Source organism: Chiloscyllium plagiosum, unplaced genomic scaffold (genome assembly GCF_037043375.1).
Source record: "Chiloscyllium plagiosum isolate Xiang-an unplaced genomic scaffold, Cpla_swu_hap1 HiC_scaffold_8, whole genome shotgun sequence".
Classification (NCBI taxonomy): Eukaryota; Metazoa; Chordata; class Chondrichthyes; order Orectolobiformes; family Hemiscylliidae; genus Chiloscyllium; species Chiloscyllium plagiosum.
In genome coordinates this window covers 5,346,625-5,372,648 of record NW_028270146.1, presented here as the reverse complement: position 1 = coordinate 5,372,648, position 26,024 = coordinate 5,346,625, and the positions used below count along the sequence as shown (strand labels likewise).

Sequence of the window (26,024 nt, the reverse complement as noted above, 5' to 3'; positions counted from 1 at the left end):
AAAAGATTTACAAGGATGTTGCCAGGGTTGGAGGATTTGAGCTACAGGGAGAGGCTGAACAGGCTGTGGCTATTTTCCCTGGACCGTCGGAGGCTGAGGGGTGACCTCATAGAGATTTACCAAAATATGAGTCGCACGGATAGGGTAGATAGACAAAGTCTTTTCCCTGGGGTCGGGGTGTCCAGAACTAGAGGGCATAGGTTTAGGGTGAGAGGGGAAAGATATAAAAGAGACCTAAGGGGCAATGTTTTCACGCAGAGGGTGGTATGTGTATGGCATCAGCTGCCAGAGGAAGTCATGGAGGCTGGTGCAATTGCAACATTTAAGAGGCATTTAGATGGGTATATGAATAGGAAGGGTTTGGAGGGATATGGGCCAGGTGCAGGCAAGTGGGACTAGATTGGGTTGGGATATCTGGTCAGGATGGACGGGTTGGATTGAAGGGTCTGTTTCCATGCTGTACATCTCTATGATTCTATGACATGCTTTGGACATGCTGAGGTTATCCAAGGTGCCATAACAATGCAAGTTATTTCTGTCCAGTTCATAATCATTTGGCTCTATGTTTGAGGTGATTGGTGGTAAAGGCGTGAACCTGAGTTGCTAAGCCGCGCTATTCGGCCCACACAGGGTCCGACATCGGCACACCGGCCGCAATTGTCTCACCTCCCAGTTTCGGCAGAGCTCTGCCCGCATTTCCTCAACAATCCGCTTCTTCTGAGGGGTTAACATCATTGTGATTTTATCTGTTGCTTCAAGAAAATGTTCAATGATTCCAGAATCAAAGCTCCTGATTGTTTCCTGTGAGAAACACAATATTAATCAGTCTCTGTTTACTGCCATTACATTGCCATAGCTTTTCAAGGGAGAAAGTTCTAGATTGTCACTGCCCTTCCTGTGAAGAAATGCTTCCTGATGTCGCCCCTAAACAGCCTGCCTCCATATTGACGGTTCAGTATCCTTGCTCCAGACTCCCTCTCACCCGAGGCAATACCTTCTCTTGGTCAGCCCAGTCAACTCCTTCAATTGTAGAGTCTATAGGAACATCTTTTGGCCTGAAATTATTCAATCAGACTGCCTCTTAATCTTCTATATGTGAGGAAATTCAATAAATGAATCCTCTGCTCCCTATTTAAACCCCTTAGTTCCAGAATTTCTAGCACCAATATTTCTCCTCTGTGGTTGTATGGAGTCAGAACAGAAGATGCCCAACCTGTGACCCAGCCCATGGCCAATGGAGACCTGCAGGTGAGTGGCTACCTGGTGCTTCACAATGAGTTCCTCTGGGGACCCTCTGTCCTCGAGGAACTGCATGGCCCCTCCAATGCAGGCTTCTATCCTTCTCTTCGATTCTTCAAAGTCCCGTTTGACATCAACTTCTGACACCGTGCGCTCACCCACCTGGGCTGGCTCGGCACACGGCACGTCACTGCCCACCTAGGCCAGAGAGACGGAGGGTTAGGCACTGCTTCTCTCATTAACACACACACACACAGACACACACACACACACACTCTCTTTCTCTATCTCTCTCTCTCTCTCTCTCTCTCTCCAGGATCTACAATTTCAGAGGGATGTTAGTGTCTTAAAACAAAGGTCAAGAGGACGTTTCATCAAAGTGATCTGAATCATGAGAGGCCGTGATTAAGTAAATGTGGAGAAACACTTCCCAGTGGCAAACGATGGGTAACTGTTGAACATGTTCAAGGAAGATTTATTTTTTCATGTTTTAAGGCATCAAGGATACATAGGGAAAGCAGGAGGATGGCATTGGGATAGAATATCAGCCGTGAAGGGCCTACTCTTGCTCATTATTCTGATGTAGCCAGAAGGCACAGATTTAAAGTGACTGGCCAAAGAACTAGGGGTGAGATGGAATAAAAACTGTGAGTTCTTATGAATTGGAACATACAGGTGGTGGGAGCAGGTTAAATATGAGCTTCAAATAGGAGTTTAATTTGTTTGTAAAAAGGAATCACAATTCTAAGGAGAAAGAAAAGTAAATGAGTGGATTGACACCTCTTTCAGTATGATCGACTAAACCTCCTCGTGAATCAGATTTAAAAGCTATTTGCTTCCATCGTCAAACTGGAATGTGCTGCCTGAGGGACGCAGTCCTCATGAATGCTGGAGACACTCAGACTGAAGACCAGCCAGAGAGAGAGTCCCTTATGTTACTGCTAGACTAGGTGTCTCGAATACTGCTGATTCAGCCACTGGATTACCAGTGCCAGCCTCTGGATTCCCTCTACCACGTTGTGGATTGCCGGGTCAGGAACAATGTTTCAAAGAACAGTCACATTGAACTCAAAATATTAACTCTGCTTCTCGCTCCACAGATGTTGCAAGACCTGATGAGTTTCATCAACATTTTCCTGGACCAACTCTGGATTTCTGGAGCAGTCATAGAGTCATGGAGATGTACAGCACGGAAACAGACCCTTCAGTCCAACCTGTCCATGCCAACCAGATATCCCAATCTAATCTAGTCCCATTTGCCAGCACCCAGCCCATATCCTTCCAAACCTTTCCTATTCATATATCCATCCAGATGCCTTTTAAATGTTGTAATTGTACCAGCCTCCACCACTTCCTCTGGAGCTCATTCCATTCACGTACCACCTTCTGTGTGAAAAAGTTGTCCCTTAGGTCCCTTTTATATCTTCCCCTCTCACTCTGAACCTATGCCCTCTAGTTCTGGACTCCCCCACCCCAAGTAAAATACCTTATCTATTTACCCTATCCATGCCCCTCATGATTTTATAAACCTCTATAAGGTCACCCCTCAGCCTCCAACGCTCCAGGGAAAACAGCCCCAGCCTGTTCAGCTTCTCCCTATAGCTCAAATCCTCCAACCCTGGCAACATCCTTGTAAATCCTTTCTGAACCCTTTCAAGTTTCACAACATCTTTCCAATAGGAAGGAGACAAGAATTGCACGCAATATTCCAACAGTGGCCTAACCAATATCCTGTACAGCCGCAACATGACCTCCCAACTCCTGTACTCAATACTCTGACCAATAAAGGAAAGCATACCAAACGCTTTCTTCACTATCCCATCTACCTGCAATTCCACTTTCAAGGAGCTATGAATCTGCACTCCAAGGTCTCTTTGTTCAGCAACACTCCCTAGTTCCTTACCATTAAGTATATAAGTCCTGCTCTGATTTGCTTTTCCAAAATACAGTACCTCACGTTTATGTAAATTAAACTCCATCTGCCACTCCACAGTCCTTTGGCGCATCTGTTGTACTTTGAGGTAACCTTCTTCACTGTCCGCTACACCTCCAATTTTGGTGTCATTTGCAAACATACTAACTATACCTCCTATGTTCAAATCCAAATCATTTATAAAAATGAAAAGTAGCATTCCACTGGTCCCAAGCCTCCAGTCTAAAAAGCTACCCTCCACCACCACCCTCTATCTCCTACCATCGAGCCAGTTCTTTATCCAAATGGTTAGTACCCCCTGTTTTACCTGCAGTCTATGAGACTGGACAGAGGAAACCATAAAAAAGACCTAGAATGATCAAAGAGACAATTGAAAATTTTTGTAAAGATACTGATATCTGAAAATCATCACAGAGTCAATAGGAAAAATTGATTATCTGGTTACCAAACATGGAGACTCTGTCTGCTTCTTTGTGTCCTCGGCTGCTGCGTGTTCCTTAGAATAGTGCAGGAACTGTGAGATGTATGTTATTATTGACTTCTCATCAGGATTGCTGACAGCAATATCTGAGGAAAGAAAACCACTGCATCAAAGTGATAATAACATAAACCCCTAAACCCTTCATTATATAAACCCAATACCTTCACTGTGTAACCCCACAATCCTTTCTTTATACCAACCCAAATATCTTCACATACAAAAGCCCAAACCCTTCATCACATAACCCCCAAACCCTTTGTGATATAAACCCCCAAATGCTTCATTACATAAACCCAAAATCCCTTCCTTATATAATCTCCCAGGTTCTTCATTATATAAATCTCCAATCCCTTAATATGTGAACAGTCAACCCCTTGATTATATAAACCCGAGTCACTTCATTATATAAACCTCCAGATCTGGATCAGATAAATGAAAGAAACACGTGATTATATAAAACCCTAAACCCTCACCCAAATCGCTCATGGTGAAATCCTCCAAACCTAACAATTTATAAACATAATAAGCTTCAATTATATAAATAATTGATCAGATAAACTCCTGCACCTTTGAATTACATAACCGTCAAACCTGTCAATTACCTTTCTGTGTATAACTCGCTCCTGGATATCTGTTATTCTACATATAATCCTCCAAAACCCCCAATTAAATTCCAGTCTTGGCTTTCTATTATTTCACCTGTAAACTGCCCAAACCTAACTACTTTCCTCTCTTCCAATCTTTCTTCCTTCTTTCCCTCCTTGCCTCACAGACGTTGGCCCTGATTCCTCTGTCTGACCCAGTTCTCACCCTGTGCTTCCAGCAGTCTGGGGATTTTCAGCTCCTGCTCTGCAACCTTGAAAACCATTTCCAGGTTCTCCGTGTCTGACCTCTGCTTGAGCTCCGCCAGGTCCAGTAGGCCGGGTCGGAGAGCATTGATAATGGCAACAAAAGCCAGGCCATTTCTCCAACTGGTGCTGAAATCTCGGATAACGAATCCCAGGTCCCTGAAAGAGAGTATCTGTCATTTTTGTATCATGTATATCATATATTTGAAAGGGAGGATGTTCCTGATGGTGGATGTGTCCAGACCCAGGGGTCCCAGTCTGAGGATTTGGAGTGAACCAATTAGGACAGAGATAAGGAGACATTTTTTTCACCCAAAGAGTGGTGAGCCTATGGAAGTCATTACCACAGGAAGTAGTTGATGTCAAAACATTGAATATATTCAAGCGGTGGCTAGATATAGCACTTGGGGCGAATGGGACCAAAGGTTATGGGGAGAAAGCAGCATTAGGCTATTGAGTTGGATGATCAGCCATGATGGTGATGAACGGTGAAGCAGACTCGAAGGGCTGAATAGCCTCCTCCTGATTCTATCTTCTATGTTTCGGTGTTTTTATATTCACAGAGCTGGGGAGAAACAGGTTTGGGGATTGGGAACTAAGTCGATAGCTCTTTCAAAGACTCAGCACCAGTATGAGGGGGCGAATGGCCTTCCTCCGTATGACTGTAACTCCATGTGGGAATTGAACAATGATCCTTAACCATGAGCTCCTTACTCTGTCTTTTCCTGAACCCACTGCAGTAAAGTTGTTTCTGCTGACTTTTTCCGTCCTGCATGGATCAGTGTTTCCTCTCTCTGTGGAGATAATGCTGCTGGTGAGGAATTCAAAGCAGGTGAAGGCTCCATGGGGGTCTGTCTCAATGTGAGTCCACTGGCAAGTTTCTCAACCTGTTCAGAAAGATAACAAAATCAGGAGAGTCCTGGAAAGAGTAGATAGAGAAACTGTTCCAAATGGCAGAAGGATCAAGAATCAAAAGACACCAATTGACAGACACTGGGAAAAGAACTAAAGGTGACATTGCTATAAATTCAGCCAATGGTATTATTGAAAGTCAGATTCCAGGCAGAGAGCTGGATTGACGATGCTGTGACTTTCAGAGGTGTGTTTTGCCCTGGTTTCTTTTAGAGAGAGATTGGGAGACAGGCGACAAGCAGTCAATGAGAAGATAAACAACTTGCGAAGCCTTGGATGTTTTTTAAAACTGGAACAATAGAAACAGCCTGAATGGGTGTGGTCAAGCTCCCAGAGAACCCAGGGATTTTACGTTTAGCTTCGGCAGCTGTTATTGGGTCTCAGCAGGGTTGGAAGGCAATGAATCTGTCTCAGCTGTTACATTCTCTCTCTAAGAATTGTCTTTTGATGTTCTTTCCTCCTGGATTGGAGAATGGCATGTGACATAATTTGCTTTCTGAATTTACTTTTTTCCAAGGGTGTGTTTATGGGATGTTACTATATTGAATCAGTTATTGTTCAGTAGTAAAAATAACCTATTATTCTGTTAATTTTTCCAGTAGAGTTAAGTTATTCCAAGCTCTTCTTTCTTTTGTTAAATTTTTACTATGGTGTTTGAATAAATTGTATTTTGTTTAATGTCAAGTAGTTTTTCACCAATCAAATCGCATCTGGAACAGAGCACCTCACATTTACCTTTAAGATAAGAAAAGATTCGGGTCTAGTTTACTTTCTTAATATATTTTGAGGGACTCTGATCTGGTCCATGATGTTACAACATGGGGTAAGCCCTTCTGCTAATTAAACCAAGCATAGAGAAAAGCTCACCTCGCCTCTTAACCTGTTAAAGTATGAGTGACAGAGAACTACCCCAAATTTCACTAGTTAAACAAAAAAAATTTTATTCTTTAACTCCAAGAATGAACATTAAATAACTATTCACAACCCTAATCCTCCTTACTCTTTACAAAATGTTATCTACCTCCCACTCTATGACAATGCACTGATCGGATAAAGTCCCTATTAAATTTACAAGAAATCAATTTTCAAAACCAGCCAGCAGTGTCGTTCCTCCACTGTAGATCTCCCTGGATCACCTTTGGTTTTCTGCTGCACAGATTTTTCATGTATTACAAAAGGTACCTATTAGAGAGACTGTTTTGAATAGCAGTCATTCGATGGCAGAAGCTACTCTTTTTTTGGCTAACTGCCCAAAATGCCTGCTTTTATACCCCAAAACATCGGATCATCTCATTGGTTTGATGTTGCCAAAACAGTAAAATTCAAATTTGACTGGGTTTTTGTATCTTGGGGCATAATCTAAACTAAGAGAAAGTGAGGACTGCAGATGCTGGAGATCAGATGAAGGCCTCTTGCCCAAAATGTCTCTTCTCCTGCTCCTCAGATGCTGCCTGACCTGCTGTGCTTTACTAGCACCACACTCTCAGCTCGCATAATTTAAACTGATTGGCTAAATTTACATTGTTGTGAAAACAACTCAGTATCTGAGTTACAGTTTAAATATTACATCTTCAAATTGTCAAATACACTTTGCGCTGCAGTCAGTCACATGACAGGTGCTTGCCAGCTTTTCACCTTTCACTCTCTCTTAAAGGTGAAAATGTGTTGCTGGAAAGGCGCAGCAGGTCAGGCAGCATCCAGGGAACAGGAGAATCGACGTTTCGGGCATAAGCCCTTCTTCAGGAAACTCTCTCTTAAAGGTACAGTATATGCCTCCAACTTCATAACAATAACAACAGACTATAAGTTTTATTTTTGCAATTTGGTTACTGTGGTGGTCAGTCACTGAACAGTTTCACATGAGGTTACAAATGTACTTTAAACAAAAGAACATCAAAGTTTACTACACAAAAATGTTTCAAAAATTCAAAGCTATAAAACACAGTTGGGAAAAGGATAATCATAAGCATCAAAAATAAAGACTCAGCCCATTTTCCAAGTAATATCCTTTATAAGCATTCAACCCAAGTGAAATATCACTTCAACTTTCACTCCTTATTTTCCGACTCAACTGATGAGGTTGCAAACACTTATTTCAGGTGATTTTCTGAATATTCCCAGATGTGATTCTCTCCATCTCCCCGAAGCTGAACTAAGGGCTGGAGCTAAAGCTTTCTTTTCAGCTCTGATGGTTTGCCTGGAGACAGTCTGACAGGTTTGGATCTTTACTTCTGAACTTCAGCCTACTTCCAGCTAATAGAACATGCTACTAGTTATGTCTCTAGCTCTCTTACGGGACTCTCTTGTGATACAGTGGTAATGTCCCCACCCCTGGACTAAGAGACCCAGAGTCAAGTCCCACCTGCTCCAGAGGTGTGTAATAACATTAATGATCAGGTTTATTAGAAATTATCTTCCTGGGGGGTGTTGACCTCTGGACAGAGAGCTAGGAAGGCTGGAAACAGGATGTTGCAGACAGCTGGCCTGACACAGCAGGGTGAATGGCCTCCTTCTGAACTGTAATCATTCTATAGTACACAGCGGGCTCCAGCATATAGTCTACAACCTCCACTAGGAACCACACAACAATTGGCTTTACCCCACATAAACAAACACCTTTAACCATTCTGTACAGAGTCACACAGTTTTTACAGCATCTAAAGAGGCCCTTTGGCCCATTGTGTCCATGCTGGTCCATGCTAATCCCGCTTTCCTGCTCTTGGTCTGTTGCTTTTTCGTAGCATGGTGTTCCAAATGCTCATGTAAATAGTTCTTCAGTATCTTGAGGATTCCTGCCTCTACCACCCTTTCAGACAGTGAGTTCCAGGTACCCATAAGCCCTTAGCTGATTTTCTATCTTCAAATCCCTACCATTTCACAAATAATTAGCTGTTCCCCTGCCCCTCGCCCTCTGGCGTCCCTCCTGTGGCCAGAGAGGGCTTGAAACTTAATGTCACAGCTCCTGCAATCCCACTGCAACCTTGGGTACATTTCAATCGGGCCACCTGCATTTATCTATTTTCAAGGAGAAAGTGAGGTCTGCAGATGCTGGAGATCAAAGTTGAAACTTTATTGCTGGAACAGCACAGCAGGTCAGGCAGCATCCAGGGAACAGGAGATTCGACGTTTCGGGCACAGGCCCTTCTTCAGGAAGGGCCTGTGCCCGAAACGTCGAATCTCCTGTTCCCTGGATGCTGCCTGACCTGCTGTGCTGTTCCAGCAATAAAGTTTCAACCTTTATCTATTTTCAAGCCAGTTAATAAAAACTGCTAATACTCTCCATGTACAGGAGGGGTTCACTCTGAGCTGTGAGAAACAACATCCCCATTGCAACAAAACCAATGGTAATCCCACCCCCAAACCCAGCGCGTCTCAGTTTCACATTGGGGTAAGGCTATAGCTCACATGTGTGGTTACTGAAATGGGAATCTACTGGAATGGGATTTTGGAGTATCCGGTTTCAGGGAGCCGGAGTGTGGAGAATAGTGTAGGGCATTTCTCAGTGCTGGGTGCTCCTTTGGCAGAGATAACGGTGCAGGTGTAGGAACTGAATCCTTTAAAATGACTCTCTGGCTAAGATTAGCTAGATATTAGTGAAATCAGGTGAGAGTAGTGTTAGAATTTCGGAGCTTACGTCCATAGTCACCTAATATAATCAGTCTACCAATCGTAAGGAATTTTCAGGTATCTGAAAGTTTGTTGAGAAGCAGCCATTTAGATATGATACATGAGGGAATCCAACAAATAAACATGTAACCCTTGACAGCATGGAGTGCTAACATGTGTGGATCTCATTAAAGTTGTAAAGGCAACATTCTGCTCTCTCACGGAAATGTCGGGGAACTCTTCCCTGGGTCTTCCCTCCACCTCTGCTGGTCCTCCTTCCAGCTGAAAAAGAACAGCTTCCTGAAGAAGAGTGACCATTATAAGAACCGCTTGACAAGGAATGCTTACAGTACAACGACTCTCTGAGTGACATCGGTGAACCAGGTGGGCTTTTAACAATAACCAATTAGATCTTTGCAACCATCATCACTTTATTGAATATTCCAGATTTATAAATTGAATTTAAATCAGCTATCCCAATGGGATTTGAACCCACATCCTAAGAGCATTAATCAGAGTACCTGGATCATTAGCCCACTGACATTCCTACTACAGCATCATCTCTTGAGGTGGTGCCAAGAGAGAAAGACAGCCTTTACCCCAAAGAATCTAGTAAAATACACACCTGGAAATACAATATAATGGACCAAATCAGCCCCAAGATGACGGTAGGATTCCCATCCACAATGTCCAGGACATTAATGTTCACCAACTTTATCTGAAATATCAAAGCAAGCAGCATTACTGAATAATTCGGGTTGTAGCTGTGGCAAAAAGTGAATACCCTAGCACATCAAAAAACAGAAAATGAAATAACTGACCGATTTACTCCTTAAAAAGTTCAGAGCAGTTGTGACGTTGCTCATCCAGTGAATGGGATTGGAATGTGCTCTATCATGTGCCTACAGGAAAACAAACCAAAAATGTGTTACGTCACATTACAATGAACAACATCTCCATCCCTCATCCTTCACCGGTCTCAGATCATCTCAGGTTTCTCATTAGACTCCCTGCTTTCAGTGTGCCTCCAAACTCCATTTCCAACTATTTCTAATATTTGTGGATAATCCCTTGAATCATGGTTCTGCCCTGGCACAGTAATGAAATAGATTTCATTAAAATTAATCTCACTATACATTAAAAGTGAAATCCTGTGTGTGCATGTGAGAAAGGTAAAGTCTCCCTCCCTGCCCGCCTTGAGCTCTCTGAAGCCACTGACTAATACATCTTTCTCCAACACCTCTCCAACAATTCACAGGAAACACCAGGCTCACCGAGGTCACAAGGTTCCATCGAGCTAACACCAAGGAACCACGTGGCACCATGTGTACCATCTTATCAACACAGTGGTTAGAAAAGGAGAAGGTTTTAGCTCAGAAAACATGACAATTTAACCTGTTTCCACATTGTAGGGATTCTAAGGATTCATCTGAAGGTGGATGAGGGGACAATGGCCATCACAAGTTGCTGTGTCCTGTCCACGGACTGAAAGGGTGATTAATTTAGCATAAACTGTGAAACAGGACATATCAACAATTGCTCAGGGACAGAGAGCATTCCTCATCAAGCGGTCCTTGTACTGGTCACTCTTCTTCAGGAAGTTGTCTTCTTCAGATGGAAGATGGACCAGCAGAGGTGGAGGGAAGACCCAGGGAAGAGTTCCCCTAAATTTTACTGAGGGAGCAGAATGTTTCCTTTACAACTTTAATGAGATCCACACATGTTAGCACTCCGTGTTAACAAGGGTTACATGTTTATTTGTTGGATTCACTCATGTATCATATCTAAATGGCTGCCTCTCAACAAACTTTCAATACCTGAAAATTCCTTACAAATAGACTGATTATATTAGGTGACTGTGGATGTAAACTCCCAAACTCTAACACTACTCTCACCTGATTTCACTGATATCTATCTAATCTTAGCCAGAGAGTCACTTTAAAGGATTCTACACCTGCACCGTTATCTACGGTGTCCCCTATCTATGACCACTCCTATTTCTCAGTACATATGTACATTAAGGACATCCCCGCTCTAGTCCATCACTGCCTCTCTTCATTCCTCCGCTGTCTTTAAATTATCGAATGGCTTATCTGACATCCAGGACTGGATCAGCAACAGTCCCCTCAAATTAATTATTCGAAAGGCTGAAAAATCATGATCCACTCTCTGCTCCAAACTCCATTCCCTTATTAGTGGTTCCAACCCTCTCCCTGGCAACAGTCTGATATTAAGCCAATATGTTCACAATCTTGGCATTACATTTAGTCCTGAGATGCGCTTCTGCCCCAATACCCCCGCCATCACTAAGATCAACCGTTTCCACCTCAGTGACATCAGCCGGCTTCACCTGCGTCTTGGCCTATCTACGGCTCAAGACCTTATTCATGCCCTTTTGACCTCTCTACTCAGTCTTTCCAATGCACCACTGACAGGTCTCCCACCTTCTATCTCTCATCAACTTGAGGCAATCTAAATCGTTGCTCTCCATGTCTTAACTCACATCAAGTCCCATTCCCCCATTGCCTCTGTGCTCATTGACTGACATCAGATTCCACATATACACTGTTCTCATCCTTGTTTCCAAATTGGAAACACTGTGCCTTTTGATCTTTGCTTTTGTTTTAAGTTGTGGGCTGAAATGGGGAAGAACTGTTTTAAAACAGTCTTTTAAAGATTTTGAAAAGCAAGTCACCTGAGACTGACAGCAAGCATTGTGGAAACAGCTGTTTGAAGAAGCAGTAAGTGAATTGGCTGTAGACGAACTGGATCCGAGGGGCTGTGTACAGATACAGCTGGGTGTTAACAAGAAGTTGCTTGGTCTATGGACTAGTGACCAGTTATTGATGACAAAGCCTTTTACCCGCAGACAGCCGTGTAATTGGTTCACAGGTAACTGAAGATCTTAGGTTTATGGAAGGGATGGAGGAATCTGGACCATAGGGCAGGCAGAAGGGATTAATTTAATGTGGTGTCATGTTTGGCACAACACTTGGGCCAAAGGGCCCGTTCCTGTGCTGTAGTGGTTCTATGTTCAATGCTTGATGTGCTTGGGTGGTGTGGTGTCTCAGTGTTTAGCACTGCTGCCTTATAGTGTCAGGGACTTGGGTTCAACTCCAGCCTCAGACAACTGTTGGTGTGGAATTTGTACATTTTCCCTGTGTCTGCATGGGTTTCATCCAGGTGCTCTGGTTTCCTCCCTCAATCCAAAGATGTGCAGTTTAGGTGAATTGGCCATGCTATATTGCCCATAGTGTTCAGGGATATGTAGGTGGGTTACTCTTTGGAGGGTTCGTGTGGACTTGTTGGGCCAAATGGCCTGTTTCCACACTATAGGGATTTTATGATCCTATGGTGAGGGGTTTTGACCAGGTGGGTATGGGGAGGATGTTTCCTCTTGTAGGAGAATCGACAACAGGGCGGAGAGAAGCGAGGGTGCTGGGTAGGTACATTTTTCCCACTTACAAAGGGACTTCAGGTATCGAGCTTCCATTTTGAACAGAGCGGCAAGGAGAGAGGGTGGAGGGAAGCAAGGGCTGCCAGGAATTTTTTAAGTGGGTGAGATCTAAACCCAAGACTACATCATAGGGCATCCCTCCCACCCACTTCCTCTAACCTTACTAAGAGTCTGTAAACTTGGTAAGTTTTCAGGTTTTCTCTTTTTTTCTTCTCTTCCTTGATTAGTCTTGTGCGGGCTTTCAGATTAGCAGGGTATGGCTGTTAGGGCAATTGCATGTTCTTCCTGAACAATGTGGCAGGTGAGAGACACGACACATGTCTCTGTCAACCACATCTGCAGGAAGTGCACCCAATTCCAGCTCCTTGAAATCCGGGTTAGGGAACTGGAGCTGGAGCTGGATAAACTGCGGATCATCCGGGAGGCTGAAGGGTAAATTGAGAGGAGGTACAGGGAGGTGGTCACTCCCCAGACACAGGATAAGGACAACTGGGTTACTGTCAGGGGAAGGAAAGAGAGCCAACAGACAGAGCAGGAATTCCCCTCAGCAAGAAGTATACCATTTTGGATACTGCTGGTGGGGACGGCCTACCAGGGAACGCCATAGTTGTCAGGTCTTTGGCACTGAGCCTGGCACTGTGGCTCAGAAGGGAAGAGGGGGGAGAATAGGAAAGCACTAGTGATATGGGATTCAATAGTTAGACGGATTGACAGGAGATTTTGGGTCAGGAACGGGACTCCTGGAAGGTGTGTTATCTCCCTGGTGCCAGGGTCCAGGATGTCGCAGATCGGGTTTACAAGATTCTGAGCCACGGTGCCAGGCTCAGTGCCAAAGACCTGACAACTATGGTGTTCCCTGGTAGGCCGTCCCCACCAGCAGTATCCAAAATGGTATACTTCTTGCTGAGGGGAATTCCTGCTCTGTCTGTTGGTTCTCTTTCCTTCCGCTGACAGTAACCCAGTTGTCCTTATCCTGTGTCTGGGGAGTGACCACCTCTCTGTACCTCCTCTCAATTTACCCTTCAGCCTCCCGGATGATCCGCAGTTTATCCAGCTCCAGCTTCAGTTCTCTAACCCGGATTTCAAGGAGCTGGAGTTGGGTGCACTTCTTGCAGATGTGGTTGACAGAGACATGTGTCGTGTCTCTCACCTGCCACATTGTGCAGGAAGAACATGCAATTGCCCTAACAGAGATCATGGTACGTATTGGCACCAATGATATAGCCAAGAAAGGGACTGGGGATCTGAAACGTGACTGCAGAGAGTTAGGTTGGAAGCTGAAGAGCAGGACGAGTAGAGGAGTGATCTCAGGTTTGCTACCGGTGCCATGAGATAGTGAGGTGAGGAACAGGCAGCGAATGCAGCTTAACACGTGGCTGCGAGGCTGGTGCAGGAGGGAGGGCTTCAGATACCTAGACCATTGGGATACCTTCTGGGGAAGGTGGGACCTGTACATGAAGGACAGGTTGCACCTGAACTAGAGGGGCACAAATCTCCTGGGTGGGAGATGTGCTCATGTGATTCGGGAGGATTTAAACTAGTTTGGCGATGGGGGGGGGGAGCCAGAGCTACACATCTGAGAGGAGGGCAGTTGTAGATGGGGCAGTGACAGGATGTACTGAATCTATTGGGAAGGTTTCTCACGAGATGAAACAAAGGAATCGGTTAAAATGTGTTTGCTTTAACGCTAGGAGTGTCAGAAATAAGTGTGATGTACTTAGAGCATGGATCAGTACTTGGGGCTATGATGTTGTGGCCATATCAGAGACATGGGCTTCACAGGGGTAGGAATGGTTGCTCGATGTTCCAGGGTTTATAACATTTATAAAGAACAGGGAGGGTGGAAAAAAGAGGAGGGGGTATAACATTGCTAATCAGAGAGTGCATCACAGCTACAGAAACGAAGGTTGTTGAGGAAGGTTTGTCTACTGAGTCAGTATGGGTGGAAGTTAGGAACAGCAAGGGAACAGTCACCGCATTGGGGGTTTTCACAGACCACCTAATAGCAGTAGAGAGATCAAAGAGCTCATAGGCCGGTAGATTTTGGAAAAATGCAAAAGTAGTAGGGTTGTTGTTATGGGTGATTTCAACTTTCCCGATATTGACTGGAACCTACCTAGTGCAGATGGTTTGGATGGAGCCGTTTTTGTCAGGTGAGTTCAGGAGGGTTTCCTGACTCAGTATGTAGACAGGCTGACGAGGGGAGAGACCATTTTGGATTTGGTGCTCGGCAATGAGCCAGGACAGGTGTCAGATCTCGCGGTGCGAGAACACTTTGGTGACAGTGACCATAACTGCCTCACATTTACCATAGCCATGGAGAGGGAAAGGAGCAGTTACCAAGGGAAGATAGTTAATTGGGGAAAAGGAAATTATGATGCTGTCAGACGGAAGTTGGGAAGAACAGATTGGGAACAATTGCTCCACAGAAAGGGCACAGCAGACATATGGAGACTGTTTAAGGAGCAGTTGTTGCGAGAGATACATAAATTTGTTCCTCTGAGACAGGCAAGAAGGGGTAAGATTAAGGAGCCTTGGATGACAAGATCAGAGGAGCTTCTTATCAAAAGGAAGAAGGCAGCTTACGTTAGGTGGAGGAAGCAAGGATCTAGCACAGCTTTAGATAATTACCGGCTTACTAGAAAGGAGCTCAGAAATAGACTGAGGAGAGCCAGAAGGGAGCATGAAAAAGGCTTGACAGAAAGGATTAGGGAGAACCCAAAGGCATTTTACTCACACGTGAGGAATAGAGAATGATCAGGGAGAAGGTAGGGCTGGTCAGGGGTAGCGGAGGGAACTTGTGCGTGGAGTCTGAGCAGATAGGGGAAGCCCTAAATGAGTTTTTTGCTTTGGTTTTCACTAAGGAAAGGGACCTTGTTGTGAATGAGAATTTGGAGGAGCTGGGAAACAGGCTTGAACAGATCAATATTGATAAAGTTAATATGCTGGAAATTTTGGCAAACATTAAGATTTTAAGTCCCCAGGGCCAGACCAGATTTATCCTAGGCTGCTCTGAGAAGTGAAAAAAGGAGGTTGCTAAGCCACTGGCAAAAATCTTTGCTTCCTCACTTTCCATGAGAGTCGTACCAGAGGATTGGAGGAAAATTGTTCCTATTTTCAAGAAGGGGAATATGGAAATCCGTGACAATTACAGACCAGTAAGTCTTACATCTGTGGTCAGCAAGGTTTTGGAAAGAATTCTGAGGGATAGGATTTATGACTATTTGGCAAGGCATAGCATGATTAAAGGCAGTCAGCATGGCTTTGTGAGGGGCAGGTCATGCCTCACAAATCTTATTCAGTTCTTTGAGGAGGTGATGAGACAGGTCGATGAAGGTCGAGCAATGGATGTGGTGTATATGGACTTCAGCAAAGCACTTGATAAGGTTCCCCATGGTAGGCTCATTCATAAAGTCAGGGGGTATGGGATATAGAGAGATTTGGCTGTCTGGATTCAGAATTGATTGGTGGACAGAAGGCAGAGTGTGGTTATAGATGGAAAGTATTCTGCCACACGGCTCTATGCTTGGGCCTCTGCTTTTGTAGTTTTTATAAATGACTTGGATGAGGAGGTTGAGGGGTGGGTTAGTAAATTTGCTGATGACACAAAGGTTGGAGGTGTCATCGATAGTGTAGAGGGCTACTGCAGGCTGCAGAGCGACATAGACAGGATGCAGAGCTGGGCTGGGAAATCGCAGATGGAGTTCAGCCTGGATAAATGTGAAGTGATGCATTTTGGAAGGTCGAACGCGAATGCTGAATATCAGATTAAAGACAGGATTCTTGACAGTGTGGAGGAAAAGAGCGATCTTGGTGTTCAAGTGCATAGATCCCTCAAAGTTGCCACCCAAGTGGATAGGGTTGTTAAGAAAGCATATGGTGTTTTGGCATTCATTAACAGGGAGATTGAGTTTAAGAGCCGCGTGGTTTTGCTACAGCTCTACAAGTCCCTGGTGAAACCACACTTGAAATATTGTGTCTTGTTCTGGATGCCCTACAATAGGAAAGATACAGAGGCTTTAGAGAGGGTGCAAAGAAGGTTTACCAGGATGCTGCCTGGACTGGAGGACTTGCCTTACAAAGAGAGGTTGAATAAGCTCAGACTTTTCTCTCTGGAGAGAAAGAGGTAGACAAGTGACCTGATCGAGGTATACAAGGTAATGAGAGGCATGGATAGAGTCAATGGCCAGAGACTTTTCCCCAGAGCAGGATTTAAGGTGTTAGGAGCAACGTATAGAGGGGACAATTGTGGTAGGTTCTTTACGCAGAGAGTTGTGAATGCATGGAATGCGTTACCAGCGGTGGTGGTGGACGCAGAGTCATTAGGGACATTTAAGTGACTGCTGGACATGCACATGGATAGCAGTGAATTGAAGGGTGCGTAGGTTAGGTTATTTTATTTTACATTAGGATTAATCCGCGGCACGACATCATGGGCCAAAGTGCCTGTTCGGTGCTGTACTTTTCTATGTTCTATGTTATAATTAGGAATCACTGCTTCAAAATTGAGGTACACATTTACATGTTAAATTAAAATTGAGGAGTGTACATATCTCATTTGGGGATGTGAGAGACTATTGTAATAATTCTTTTCTCGCAGAGTTGTGAGACTTTGGAACTCTCTCTCTGAAAGAGTCCTTGAACATTTTTAAGGTAGAGGTGGATAGATTCTTGGCAAAAAATAAGGGGTAAAAGGTTATCAGTGGTAGGCAGGAATGCAGATTTGAGGTTACAATCTGCTCAACTAGGATCTTATTAAAGATGAAGCAGGCTTGAGGGGCCAAGTGGCCCTTTTCCATCTGTTTATTTGTATGCCCAGCAAGCATCTCCTTCCCCTTCAGTAGTGAGCTCCACATCCTCACCATTCTCTGAGGCAAGGGTTTTCCCAGTTGGATTTATTAGGATCTCTCTTATACTGACAGCCACTAGTTTTGCTCTCCCTCGGAAATGCCAACCCCCTTGATAATTTTAAAAAGCCTCCTCTTTTCTAAAGAAAAGATCCCCAGCCTGTTCAGTCTCTTCCTGGAAGAAAGTGAGGACTGCAGATGTTGGAGAGTTAGAGTTGATAAAGCGTGGCACTGGAGAAAGTACAGCAGGTCAGGCAGCATCAGAGGAGCAGGAGAGTCAACATTTCAGGCATAAGGCCTTCTTCAGATCCTGAAGAAGGGTCCTGCCTGAAACATTGACCATCCTGCTCCTCAGATGCTGCTTGACCTGCTGTACTTTCTCCAGTGCCATACTCTATCACCTTTCAGACTCTTCCTGATAGCCGTCACTGTAGATGTGACTGGAATCAGTTGGTGGGGAATGGGAGAGGTTGTTGGATTAAATCTTGAGGAATGCAAATGGAGTTGGCAGCCTTAGGTTCAAGCAGGCTGAATGGCCTTTTCATTGGTCTCTGTGTTGTGACCTAGCTCATCACACTAAGGCCTCAGGCTGATTAACTCCACCAGTTACTGTATTGCTCAGTTCCTTTCTCACCATCTGTTGTCCTGACAGAACCTCCAGTAAATCCAAGAGTCTGTGTCCATCCCGAAGATCCTGGAACAAGTCCTGGATGACAGATGGGGGTTTGTGCTGTTAGGATGGAACAGAAGAATGTTAGTCTGATTCATTTTACACAGCCACACCCCTCCATTCACTGAGCGGCTCACTGCATAGCACTCTTGCCTCAAGGTATGATGGGACTCAAATCCCACTCCAGAGCCTTGAGTATTTTTTAGTTCATTTGTGGGATGCTGGTGTCACTGGCAGAGGGCAGTTGCGAGTCAACCACATTGCTATGGTTCAGGAGTCACAAGTAGGTCAGACCAGGGTAAGGATGGCAGATGTTCATTAGTGAACCAGACGGGGTTTCCCCAACAACCTATGATTGTTTCATGGTCATGTTTTGACTCTTAAGTCCAGATTTTTACTGATTTCAAACTTCACCGTCTGCCGTGGTAGATTCAAATTTAAAACATTACCTGAGTTTCTGTAATAGACTAGCGATAATACCACTGGCCATCACCTCCTCTATTATAAAACATTAATATACAATTGAAAATCTTTTTAGTATCAAACTTGAGGGAGAGAGTGGGAGCTGCACTGTCAAGTGAGATGTTAAACCTCACAGGTGGATCCCGCGGCACCAAGTCCACAAAGAGGACTGATTCGCAAGATGACGGTTTTGTTTTATGAAGAGAGATTGAGCAATTCAGACTGAAATTCTCTGGAGTTGAGAAGAATGAGAAAGAGATTTAATTGAGGTATAAAAGATGCTAAAGCAGATTGAAGAAAGTAGGCACAGAGGGGACGTTTCCTCATGTGGGGCAATCTAGAACGCGAGGTCATTGTTCAGGGATAAGGGGAAGCAGATTTAAAACAGAGATGAGAAGAAACTACTCTGTCAAAGGACTATGAATCTGTGGAAGTGCAGTGGCTGCTGAGACTTCAAGCAAATTTAAAGAGGAGATTGACAGAAGTTTTAATCAGTAATGAATTGAAGGGTTATGGAGAGAGGGCAGGAAAGTGGAGTTGAGGCCAAGATGAGATCATGATTTGGAGATGCCGGTGTTGGACTGGGGTGAACAAACTTAAAAATCACACAACACCAGGTTATAGTCCAACAGGTTTAATTGGAAGCACTAGCTTTCAGAGCGCTGCTTCTCCGCAACTACTCGATGAAGGAGCAGCACTCCGAAAGCTAGTGTTTCCAATTAAACCTGGTGGACTATAACCTGGTGTTGTGTGATTTTTAAAGATGAGATCAGGCATGGTTGTATCAAATCATGGAGCGGGCTCGAGGGGCTGAATTGCCCACACCTACTCCTGGTTCTTATGTTGTTGTGTTCTCCATAGCTTCCCCAGCCGATATATATCAATCAACCAATATCATTAATGTAAGTGATCTCCTCATTGCCTGTTTACTGTGTAGAGACTGGATGATGTATTTCCTGTGTTACAGCAGGAAGTACACCTCAACAGTATCTCACTGGGACTTTGGAATGTTCCAAGTTTGTGGCGCTATAGAAATGCATCTGAAATTTGCGTCATCCCTTAACTCTTACCTTTGCTAGTTGTGCGTTGACCCAGTTTGTGAAAGTCCGGTTTTGAACCTTTTCATGTTCAGCTGTAAAATGTAAGATATGTGCAGTTATAAAATCATTCTGACACCCTCCCAGCTCATCGAAGTAACAGCAAGGACAAGGTGAACTGTGTTCAAGGGTATGGAAAGAAGGGAAGGTAGAAATTACAGGGTGTTGACATGGTGGAGGAGCCAGGAGACTGGAGAAACATTCATTATGGCCTTGTACATAAAGGCTATAAAGATAAATCCAGTAATTACAAACCGGTCATTTAACTTCAATGGTGTTTGAACATCTAGAAACAACAATTTGTGTTAAAATTAGTAGTCACATGGAGAAGACAAGGTGGTTAAGAAGAGTCAGCATGGATTTCTAAAGAGGAAATTGTGTTTAACTTGCTGGAGCTTTTTTGAAAATGTAACAGAGAAGGGTGATGAGGGCAATGATGCTGATGCGGTGTACAGTGTACAGTGACTTTCAAAAGGCATTATTCATATTTATATCATTCTCTCACAGAATGTGGACCATTTTCTGAACAAAAAAGGCTTTGGAAATCTGAAGATTTGGAAATCCTCTTTCTCTTAGGGTTAACGTGTAGGTTCAGTTGGCAGTTAGAAAGGTAAGTGCAATGTTAGCATTCATTTCAACAGGGCTAGAATACAAGAACAGAGATGCCCTGCTGGGGCTGTATAAGGCTCTGGTCAGATCATAATTGGAATATTGTGAGCAGTTTGGGCCCCTTATCTAAGGAAGGATTTGCTGGTGTTGGAGGGGTCCAGAGAAGGTTCCCAAGAGTGATCCCAGTGATGAAGGGCTTGTCATATGAGAAGTGGTTGAGGTCTTTGGGTCTGTACACGGGATCAAGTTTAGAAAGATAAGGAGGGTTCTGATTGAAACTTCCAGAACACTGAGAGGCCTAGATAGAGTGGATGTGGAGAAGATGTTTCCACTAGCAGCAGAGAATAGGACCAAAGGGCATAGCCTGAGAGTGAATGGACAGCCCTTAGGAACTGAGATGAGGTGGAATTTCTTCAGCCAGACGGTGGGGAATCTGTGGAACTCACTGCCGCATAAGGCTGTAGAGGCCAAGCTTTTTAGTGTTTTAAGACAGATAGATAGGCTCTTGATTGGTGACAAGATCAAGGGCTATGAGGAGAAGGCAAGAAAATGGGGTTGAGAAACATATCAACCATGATTGAATGGTGGAGCAGACTCAGTGGGCCAAATAACCTAATTCTGCTCCTATATCTTATGGCCTTAAGTAGTCCAACTTCTATAGGTTGACCCTACTGCCCTTAGGTTGACCCAGGATTTTGACCCAGTGACAGTGTCAGAATGACAATATATTTCTAAGTCAGGTTGGTGACTGGCTCAGAGGGGAATCTGTCAGTGGTGTCCCTAGTATCTGCTGTTCTTGTCCTTCTAGATGGGAATGGTCATGGGTTTGGAAGGTGCTGTCTGAGGAGGCAAATCTCTGTGGTATATCTTGAGGATGGTACACACTGCCGCTACTGAACAACAGTGACAGAGAGAGTAAATCATAGAATGATAGAGTACAGAGGAGGCTGGATGCCAAACCTACGCTTAATTTAAACTCAACCTACTTTCCAATATTGGGCCCACAGCTGTGAATGTTTTGACATTTCAGATGCTCATCCGAGTACTTTTTAGAGGTTGTGATATTTCACCTCAACCACCCTCCTGGCAGTGCACGCCAGAACCTTAACACCCTCTGGATGCAATACTTTTTTAATTCACCTAAACCTTCTGCTTTCCACCTTAAAAGTGTGCCTCCTTGTTTTTTTTTCCCCAAGGGAGATTCTCTTCTTCTTCCTCCTCCTCCTCACAGTACACTGGATGTGGGCAGCCAGCTCAGAGTCAGTCACTGACAAAAATGGAGAATCCTTCACTCTGATCCAGCTCCCTCAGAGCCAGCTCTCAGAGTGAACAGAACCTCTGATACTCCTGTTTCTTTATTTAACCCATGTGATACTCCTGTTTAATTTTTTTGCCTCCTTCTTAATAATCCTTCAAATAAGGGGAACAGCTGCTTTCTATTCACCCTGTCCACGCCGCTCACAATCTTATACACCTCCAGTAAGCAGGTGGGACTTCACCTCAGGTCCAGAGGTAGGGACATTACCAGTTCCCACAAAACAGCCCCTCCCAGTAGAATTAACAAAAGCAAGATCTAACTGTTCCTATGTGTATTTAAATGAGTAATTAGACATAATTAAGTAACAATTGCAATATCCTTTGATTCCTGAAAAACTAGGGTTTATATTTATAGGAACTAAATGGAATATTAAAGTTTCTGAGTCCAAAATCACAATGTTACTATTTACACGTGATCAGCTTTTACATACGTGTACAATAATCTTTGATAACAAGCAGCACTGTATTAGTGATAAAGAAGTAACCTGCTAGATCAAGTTGGGGCAAGTCAATCAGTTGGCAGGTACCTCACATCTTGCTGAATGTTTAAACCTGTTTAAGAACAAAATGAGTATGTTGGAATTCTCCAGTTTCAGATTACCCCTTTGCTTGAGTCTCCATGCTTCATGTGCAAGTCTCTACAAGGTGATCACATCACCTTCTCCACCTTCAAACACTCACTGTTACCCATGCCACATACTCGCATTCTCAAACCCCTCGGACTGCCCGAGAGTCTCCAGAAAGTTTTTAAAAATGCTCTCTTGCTCCAGGACACCTTCTGAGGAGATATGGCTGTTAAGCCTCAAAGCATTTCCTGATGGTTATAACTGGTGCGTGACCACTGACTGGAAGTAGCTGGGGAGAAAAAGCAGTTTTATGTTTAGATAGAAATAAGATTGTGTACCACGTGACCTCTTACAACCATCTTACAGCCAATTTAATAAAGAACTAGTTGGGATAAGGCTGTTGTCTTGCGAGCACATAATATGGAGCTAAATCTTATCCAATTTTGGCAAAGTGCTAATTTTTAATGGGTTTCATGGATGGTTTTTCTCGATGAGGCCTGGCACGTTTTATTGCATTATTGTTGTAAATTTGCCTTGTTAACTCCTTACTTGCCCCCCTTCGTCTGATGCTGGCCTGATTCCACAACACGCCAAAGCCTAAAGTACTTGCTGCTGTCATGACATCCCAGGATTCCTGGTGTTGGCACCATCTTTAAAGGGCTGTGTGCACCCAGTCAAGCACCAGCTGCCCTGCATGGTTCAGGATATCTGTCCCGGATGTGGTAGATATGGGGAAACTGGCGTCCTGCTTCACAGGTAGGGAGCTGGAGGTGGGCGGGTCGATGCAGGTGAGGGACATCCTTTTCTCTCAGGTACAGTAGTGAAGGCCATGACACTAGGCCCTGGCAGCCTGGTCTGAGGTTAACAGACTGGTCAGTGCAGTCTCAGCTGTCTGGACGAATGCCCAGCCCTATATAAAGAAAGTCAATGACCTTCTCCACTCCAACAATTCAACTGCCACCATCCTCTCTCTCTAACATATCACATTCACTCTCCCTCTCCATCTCCCACCAAGACTCATGCTTCACTACTCTCATTATCACATATTCTGCATATCAATAAGGTAAGATTAAGTAAAAATGAGGGTGACAATGACACAGTAATCCCCATTAATAGGCCTCTCATTGCTCCCTAGTGTGAATCTTGTCTCAATGTCCGGATCTCAGTTAGAAATTGCAACTTGTTGCTCCCAATGTAAGGAAAGGCCTCGCTCGACTTCTCACACCATTCTTCCAAATTTCTCACCATGGTCCGTGTCGTCAGGGAATAGGAAGATTCTGATCATGGTGTCAAGAGTGGAGCTGAGATTGAGGGTTGAAGATCTGTATGGAAGTACAGCTATTTAAAGAGGAACAGAGGAACGTTCAGAGCTGCTGAAAGCTGCTGAAATGTCATAGAAAAAGAGCAAAGAAGCAAGTCCTAGCTGAAAACACTTTGTGAGTCTTCCTCCCCTGGTGCTGGTCGAAATGAAAGGTTATATGGAACGTTGTTTTCTACATACAATGGTAAAACCATGACAGGGACACGAGGGATGTTGAGGTGGGGGAAACATGTGTGAATACTCTCGGGCAGGTCAACATAATGAAGAAGGAAGTGTCAGAGGTATTGTAATGGATTAACATAGAAAAGACCCCAGAATCAGATGGGATCCATCCCAGGAAACTGTGGGAGGCAGTAGCTGGGTCCTGAACAGATATTAGATTAGATTACTTACAGTGTGGAAACAGGCCCTTCGGCCCAACAAGTCCACACCTACCCACCGAAGCACAACCCACCCAGACCCATTCCCCTACATTTACCTCTTCACCGAACACTACAGGCAATTTAGCACGGCCAATTCACCTAACCTGCACATTTTTGGACTGTGGGAGGAAACCCACGCAGACACGGGGAGAATGTGCAAACGCCATATGGTCAGTCACCTGAGGTGGGAATTGAACTCAGGTCTCTAGCTCTGTGAGGCAGCAGTGCTAACCACTGTGCCACGGTGCCGACCATATCTTTGCATTCTGTCTGGCTTCAGATGAGGTTCCAGACAATTGGAAAATGATCAATGTTGTTCCTTTTTTTTAAGAGGAAAACAGAGATAATCCAGGTAATTACAAGTCAGTGAGCCTGACATTAGTGGAGGGAAGACTTTGGAGAAGATAATGAAAGACAGGATTTATTCACATTTGGAAATGAATGGAATTGTTAATGATAGGCAACATGGGTTTGTGTGGGAAAGGTCATGTCTCACCAATTTGATTGAGTTTTTTCAGGTGACAAGAATGATTGATGTGGGAAGGGCAGTGGATGTTGTCTACATGGACTTTAGTAAGGTATTTGATAAGGTACTTCATGGAAGTCTGGTATAACAGGTAGAGTCTCGTGGGACCTGGAGTGAGCTGGCTGGATGGATATATAAATGGCTTCATCATAGAAGACAGAGAATAGTAGTGGAAGTGTGCTTTTCTGAATGGAAATTAGTAACTAGTGTTGTTCCACAGGAATCAGGGCTGGGACCTTTGATGTATGTAATATATTAAATGATCTGGAGGAAAATGAAAGTGATCTGCTTACTAAGTTTGTAGATGACATCAAAATTATCAAAGCTGCAGACAGTGAGGAAGGTTGTCAAATGATACTGCGGGATACAGATGGATTGCAGACTTGGGCAGAGAAATGGCTAATGGAATTTAATCCAGACATCCAGATCCAGGAAGAACAAATGCAGGTGTGAATTATACAATAATGGCAGAACGCTCAGGAGCATTGATATACAGAGGGATCTGGGTGAACAGGTCCACAGATCCCTGAACATGGCAACACAGGAGGATATCGTGGTCAAGAGGGCACACAGCACAATTGCCTTCATTGACCAGGGTATTGAATTTAAAAGTTGGCAAGTTATGTTACAACTGTATAAAACCTTAGTTAGGCCACATTTAGAATATTACATGCAGTTCTGATCACCACACAAGAGGACATGGATGCTTTGGAGAGGGTGCAGTGAAGGTTTACCAGGATGTTGCCTGGTCTGGGGGGTTTTAGCTATGAGGAGAGTTTGGAATAACTCAGATTGCTTTCACTGGAAAGGCAGAGGCTGAGGAATGACTTACTAGAGGTCTACAAATTATGAGAGGCATAGGTAGGGTCGATAGTCAGAAGCTTTTTCTCAGGGTGCAAAAGTCAACTACAAAAGGGCACAGGTTCAAAGTGAGAGGTTTAGGGGAAAAGTGCAGGGCAAACTTTTCACCCAGAGGGTGGTGGTTACCCGGAACACACTGCCAGTGAAGGTGGGGGAAGCAGGCATGTTAGCAAAGTTTAAGGAGTATCTTGATAGACACATGAACGGGAGGTGAATAGAGGGATAGAAACTGTTTATGGGGCAATAAGTAGTGAATCTACAAATGTATTAGGAATCAATGCAGGCTGTGTTGGGCCGAAGAGCCTGTGTCTGTGTTGTATTGTATTGGATTGTATTGAATGAACATTGCCAAGCTGAGAGACCTGGCTCCTGATTGTGAGCTTTGTGACTATTCCTTCCAGTGTCCTACAGCGTTTTCTGAAAGGAGTAATCAGTGTCCCACAGAGATCACATGTAGCAACATTGAAAGATCGAAAATAGGAGCAGCATTCAGCCCTTTGAGCCTACTCTGCATTCAATGTGATCGTGGGTGAACTCAGTACCCTGTTCCAAATTTCTCATCACAGCATTCCATCCCTTTAGCCCTATGAACTACATCTAACACCTTCCTGAAAACATTCAATGTTTTGGCCTCAACCGCTTTCTGTGGCAGAGAATTCCACAGGGTCCCCATTATCTCCAGAGTTTGGTGTTAGCAGGGATTTAGAGCAGTCATGTCTGTCCTAGATGCTCCTCAAGCCTGACACTTTCTTGAATCTCACGAGGGGCCTCAGCAACTGCTGGACTCTCCCTGTCACCAGGTGCTGAACGCTCCTGGGTTTAAATAATCATCACAACTATGAAGTCACAA

At 44.2% G+C, this 26,024-nt stretch overlaps 1 protein-coding gene across 1 annotated transcript in view; it reads right to left on the bottom strand.

Annotated features, from left to right (window-relative positions):
* The window catches only part of LOC122547709 (uncharacterized), a 609,753-nt gene that overhangs the window by 477,347 nt on the left and 106,382 nt on the right, over positions 1–26,024 (bottom strand). Inside the window, exons 2-10 of the mRNA XM_087989511.1 lie at positions 19,526–19,587; positions 17,958–18,053; positions 9,841–9,921; positions 9,645–9,737; positions 5,216–5,388; positions 4,464–4,660; positions 3,618–3,739; positions 1,261–1,437; positions 667–801 (exon numbers count right to left, since the gene is read on the bottom strand). Of these exons, the coding sequence (XP_087845637.1) occupies positions 667–801; positions 1,261–1,437; positions 3,618–3,739; positions 4,464–4,660; positions 5,216–5,388; positions 9,645–9,737; positions 9,841–9,921; positions 17,958–18,053; positions 19,526–19,587 (1,136 nt within the window). The remainder of the gene's footprint in view (positions 1–666; positions 802–1,260; positions 1,438–3,617; positions 3,740–4,463; positions 4,661–5,215; positions 5,389–9,644; positions 9,738–9,840; positions 9,922–17,957; positions 18,054–19,525; positions 19,588–26,024) is intronic.